The 6,022-nt window shown below is 43.4% G+C and overlaps 1 protein-coding gene across 1 annotated transcript; it reads left to right on the forward strand.

Annotated features, from left to right (window-relative positions):
- The first annotated feature begins 1,029 nt into the window (after window positions 1–1,029).
- Window positions 1,030–4,644, forward strand: LOC149260723 (uncharacterized). The gene is made up of 2 exons (XM_089460949.1): window positions 1,030–2,000; window positions 2,169–4,644. The coding sequence occupies exons 1-2, from the start codon at window positions 1,030–1,032 to the stop codon at window positions 4,642–4,644; spliced, it is 3,447 nt and encodes a 1,148-aa protein (XP_089317075.1).
- Window positions 4,645–6,022: the final 1,378 nt, after the last annotated feature.

The raw sequence follows: 6,022 nt of genomic DNA on the forward strand, positions 1-6,022 counted from the left end.
CTCCTCAGGAGAACAGGTGGAGACAATGGAGACACAAGAGGAAACTGGAAATAAGTCGAAGCAAGTGAAAGATATTGAAGGCGAATCATCGGCTCCTCCAGTTGATGATGGTCAGCAGGGGAAAGAAGGTAATGAAGAGCATATCAGCCTCGCCTCCGAATCTGAGGAGGACTCGGAAGAGAGAGATTCTGAAACAGATAACTCGCAAGTCACTCCTATTAAATCGACAAGGGGCCGGAAATCCAAGAAGAAACAGCGTGAGGAAAAAACTTATCTAGATGTCCTACAAGGTTCTCAAAAAACCCTCAAAGGAATGATGAATACGAGATCTGGGCGCAAGAGTAACAGGGCTCCAAAAGGAGCCTCAATCCCCCAAATCAGTAAATAATGAAATACGTCTCCTGGAACTGTAGAGGATTAGGCAGCAGGTTGAAAGAGGAAGCCGTCAAAGACATAGTGAGAATATATTCGCCTGAAATCCTTCTCATCCAGGAGACTAAGCTGGAGGAACCCCTTCTCCTCCAATCCAGTAAAGTATTTTGGCAAAAAGGTCAAGGAAGAGCGGTTAGTGCAAGAGGTGCTTCTGGTGGAATAGCCACCTTCTGGAACAGCTCCATTTATGATCTCATTCAAGAAAAAAGCAGTCCCCATTGGCTTTTCACTCAGCTCCTTCACAAAGATTCTGGTCAACAAGTAAGTATGTTTAATTTATATGCTCCTGTTTTGCCAGGGGAAAAAAAAATTTGTTGGAACTCGCTTCAATCTTTTCTTTCAGAACAAAATCCAGGAAATATTATCATTGCAGGGGATCTGAATGTCACCCTTGCTCTTGATGAGAAAAAGGGAGGCTCCATTGTCAGGGACCCTGCTAGAGAATGGGTTGAAGATATTATGCTGGGCTGGGACCTGGAGGATATAAAACCTACTTCAGGCAAATTCACCTGGTCCAACAAAAGATTAGCCCCAAATCATATAGCTGCCCGTTTGGACAGATTCCTTGTCCATTCATCCTTCCTGACTTGCGGTCTAATGGCCACTTCTAAAATTCTTCCAAATCTCATTTCTGATCACAAGCCCATCCTCCTTGAGCTTTCAATGGATGGTAATTTAGGCCCCATTCCATTCAGGTTCAGCCCTCTGTGGATTCAGCAAGAAGGATTTCAAGATGTAGTTTCGGATGCCTGGAATAGGCCTGTCCATGGGTCCCCTTTCTATGTGTGGGAAGAGAAAATTAGAGTTTTAAAAAGAAGTCTTAAGGAGTGGGCAAAAAGATTGGAAACACCTTCTGCCAAAAGAAAAGAATCTCTCAACAACCTTGCTGCCCATCAAACAGCAATGGAGAATAGTCCTGTAACTCAAAATCTCCTTCAAAAAGAAGTCGAGCTGCAAAAAAAGGTTCACAAATCTAGCAGGGAGGAGGAAGAATTTTGGAGACAGAAATCTAGAAATTTATGGTTAAAGTCCGGAGATAGGAACACCAGCTTCTTTCACAAGCAAGCCGAAGCCAGAAAACACTTCAAAACAGTTTCTGAGATACAATACCAAAACACAGTTATAAAGGATTTTGATGGCATCAAGAGAGCTGCTTATTCTTTCTTCAAAGATCTTTATTCGGCTCCTGAAGAAAACCCTATAGATCCCCAGGCCTATCCGATGGATTTAATTCCCAATAGCGTTAAGGATTCGGACAACGACATGCTGACTGCTCCGATCAGCTTGGACGAAATTAAGCATATTCTGGATTCTATGGAGCCTGATAAAGCCCCAGGTCCTGATGGGTTCACTGTCAGGTTTTTCTTGGCCTGCTGGTCGACAATCAAAAAAGATTTACTGAGAATGGTCAGAAAATCCCAGAATTGTGCAAAGCTGGGTGGTGGCATCAATTCGGCATTTCTAGCATTGATCCCAAAGGAGAAAGGCGCTTCCGACTTTAGCAGATTTAGGCCCATCTCATTGTGCAACTCTAGCTACAAGCTGGTCTCCAAAATAATTGCCAACAGGTTAAAGAATATTTTGCCTTCCATCATCCCTGAAAATCAAGGCGGATTCATAAAAGGAAGAAAGATTTTGGACAACATTGTGCTGGTGCAAGAAGCTGTCCATTCAAGTTGCCAAAGAAAAGAGAAAGGTATGGTTATTAAGCTCGATCTGGCTAATGCTTTCGATAGGGTAAGACATGATTTTTTGTTCAATGTAATGAAGAATCTAGGTTTCTCATCCGCCTTCATAAACTGGGTAAATGCCTGTATTGCCTCGCCATGGATCGCACCTCTGGTCAATGGCCGCTCAACTGACTTCTTCCAAGCCTCTAGAGGCCTCAGACAAGGTTGTCCCTTGTCTCCTCTCCTTTATGCTATTCAGGCCTCGGTCCTCAGTTTCCAGCTTGATCACAATCAGAAGATTCAAATTCTTCCTGGCCTTAGAACGACTCAGAGGGTGAAGGATATCAATCATGCACAGTTCGCAGATGACACTTTGCTGCTTGGAGGAGCCAGCCTTATCTCTGCCAGATCCTTCAAGAAGGAGCTGGACATTTACAAATCGATCTCAGGAAGCAAAATTAACTATCGGAAATGCTCAATCTATGGCTGGAACTGCACGATTAAGGAGCTGTCTGACATTGCAAGGCTTTTAGAAATGGATGGAAATCGTAATTGGGAGTCTTTTAAATATCTCGGGATCCCAATCTTCAAAACCAAACCCAAACTGGCCCATTGGATGCCGCTGCTCGATAAGTTAAAGAACAGAATCCAAGCTTGGGGTGCCTCATGGTTGAATAATGCAGGGAAAGTCATCCTGATGAAGTCAGTCCTTATAAGTATGCCGCTTTACCAAAACTCAGTTCTCCTCGCCCCCAAATCCTTTCTCAGCAAAATGGACAGTTTGTTGAGAAGATTTCTATGGGAAGGTGGGAACAACAACGACAGAAGGATCCATTTAGTGAACTGGGAGACCATCAAGAAACCTCTTCTGGAAGGCGGCCTCCATCTGCGTAACTTGGCTGCTCAAAACCTTGCTTTGGGAACCAAGATCTTGTGGAATTTAGTTTCCGGTAAATCTAGTTGGAGCAAAAGAGTCATCTGGAAGAAATACTACCAAGGACAACGCTTGAGATGCCTGGATAAGCCTCCAAGAACCTTAAAAGGATCTCCGATCTTCAATCTCTGCAGTCATGCTATGGAGCAGTTCAGCCAGCAACTTTACTGGATCCCAGGTAATGGGAGAAAAATTAAAATCTGGGAAGATTCAATTCTGGGAGACCAACCTTTGATTCAAGTGGAGGGGCTTGCAAATATCAGAGCTTGGCTTCAGTCCTCCAACTTGCACACCTTGTGGGACATTTCCACCTGGAAGAACGATCCTGATAGGCTCTGGGATTGTTGGAATTTAGGAGAGATTCCTCATATGTTGCAAGGGGAAGCTTCACTTCTGCTGGATCTGCTTCAAGGAAAGTCTCCCTCAAAGGCCACCTCTAAAGACAAAAGAGGTTGGGGCTCCCTCTCAGGCTCTTACACAGCTGCCGAAGGTTACAAAAGTATTCTGGCTGTCCCTTATGCTCCTCCTAACCCAGCTATATGGAAATTCATATGGGATTTCCCCTCTCTCCCCAAAATTGACTTTTTCTGTTGGACTGTTGCGCACAATAGCATTCTCACCAGAGACAATTTGAGAAGAAGAGGGATGGAAGGGCCCTCCAGATGCCCCCTTTGCTTGGCTGCTGAAGAAAATGTCAATCATCTGCTGTTGCTCTGCCCTTTTGCCCAGGTAGTATGGAAGGGAGTTCTGAGGTTAAACCACGCAAATTTTGTTCTTCCAGAAAGCATCTCTAATCTATTCCGAACCTGGATCATTCTTCCTCCCTTTTGCCTTAAAAAAAAAAGTCTTCTCAAAATAAGCTGGATGTGGATCCCTAAGTTTATATGCTGGAAGCTGTGGTTGGAGAGAAATAATAGGATTTTCAGAGGAGAAAGCTGCAATCCTACACGGGTAGTTTCCAAAATCAAAGCTCTGCTAGGCGAGGCTTTGGATGTCAATTCTACTTCCAGGAATGAATTGAAGTTGGTCAAAGAAGAGGAGCAATGGCTCCAAGAACTGGTACCGAATCTGAACGAAAGATCCACACCTTCTGCTCCTATCCATGCCAACTGGGAGATCAGACTTGAGGAACAGGAGTTTATAAAGTGGAGATCATCCTTAGATGAATACTGTTTGTTCTTTGATGGGGCTTCTAAAGGAAACCCTGGGGCGGCAGGCAGTGGTGGGGTTCTTTTGAAACCTGGAGGTTCAACAGAGTTGCGATTCCATTGGGGCCTGGGCATCGAAACCAACAATAGAGCAGAGGCTCTAGCACTGTGGCAAGGGCTGAACCTGGCAATTAATCGAAACATCCTCTCTCTCTGTGTTTTTGGAGACTCTAGGCTCATCATCCAGGCAATATCCTCTCATAAGACTCCTCATCAGATCCATTTAGCCACTGTTTTCAAAAAAATTCAACTCTTACTGCCCAAGTTCAGGAAAATATCCTTCTATCACATATTAAGGGGGCTCAACTCTCAAGCAGATTTGGAGGCCAATCTTGGCTCCCTCTGCAACCGAAGAGCACTGGTGGTTAATTCGAGGGAATCCTTCTGTCCTATTCCATAAGGTTTATGCTGTTCGATCTGCTGTTTCTGATCCAATGGTTATTTCGTTGCTCCGCCCTCCTCTGTTTCTCGGATCCCTCCCTCAGGGTAATTTCAAAGCTTTATAAAGTATCGATTTCAGGTCAGACAACCCTCTTTTCAATACACCTATCTCCTGTCAAATCTTCTCTTGCGGATTCAAAACTCCTCTATAGTTATCTCAGATCCTGACCGGAACCTACCCTGCTCTCTTACCCGAACTTTGATTTCCTCTCATATCTGAACACCCTCAAAGCTTTTCATTCCCTAATGGAGGCACTCGTTCTGTAGTTTCAAGAAATGCATTACTGTGCGAAGAAGATCCTCATGTCACCTGTATATCCTCCAAAGAAATCGAGGATTCACTTAAGCTCGATTCACCTCTGCTAGCTGGTTCAGGGTTTGTCCAAAGAAATCCGTCGACCTCGGGCGATACAGCGATCAAAGCCGGGCAGCTCCTTCATCAATGCGGATTCTTCTCTTATCGAAACATCCAATGCTTCTGTAATGAATCGCCTGTTGTGTTTTTTCCTGTTCTCGGCGTTAGTTTGACAGAACAGTTTCTGAATTCTCTTCTTAGGACAAGCTGAAATGTAATGCTAGCGGCAGGCAGTTTGCCGCCATAAATAAAATCAATACCCGTTAATGTCAAAAAAAAAAACAACCCCATGTTAAAAATCCATATATTAAAGTTAATAAAAGAAAAATAAGACCAACGTCATGGGGCACATATTCCATACTAAACGTTGGACAAAACATCATAGTGTGGGTGTTCATTTGGTTTATTATGGCTAAGGAAATTGACAAAGGCTTTGAAAAGGCAAAGAGACATTAATTGACATTTTTATTTATGACAATAAAGGAAATTAGGTGAAAAGGAAGGTGAAAGGTCACAGAGTGCATGTGAGGAGGAAAATAAAGGGAAACTAATGGAAATTGAAGAAAATAGTGCCCTCATTAATAAAAAGGTTTTTGAAGATTAGTTCACAACCTTTTGTCAGTTCAGTTTTGGAGCTTTCTCTCTATTCTCTCTACTCTCTCATACTCTCATACACTAAGAGTATTCTTGGAGAACTTTAGCATTGGAGAAAGAAAGACAAAAGAAGGGAAAGAAAGTAAAGGGAAGCAAATATCAGGCAAGGAAGAGCGGGATCAAGTGACTATAACATGATTACTTGCAGGTATCGAGTTGCATGCGTGATTTCCTTGCTAGTTTTGGCATGCATGGTACATGCATGTGTGTACTTGGTTCTCTTGCTATCATTGGCATGGGTCTTGCCAGGTGTGATAGTGGACTTCAACCTTGCCTTGCCATTTCTGGATAGTCATGGTGTGATGGGGTTCTTTTACTTGGTTGAGCT

This window comes from Pinus tabuliformis, chromosome 6 (assembly GCF_031772625.1).
Source record: "Pinus tabuliformis cultivar Carrire ecotype Pingquan chromosome 6, CPIR1, whole genome shotgun sequence".
Lineage (NCBI taxonomy): Eukaryota > Viridiplantae > Streptophyta > Pinopsida > Pinales > Pinaceae > Pinus > Pinus tabuliformis.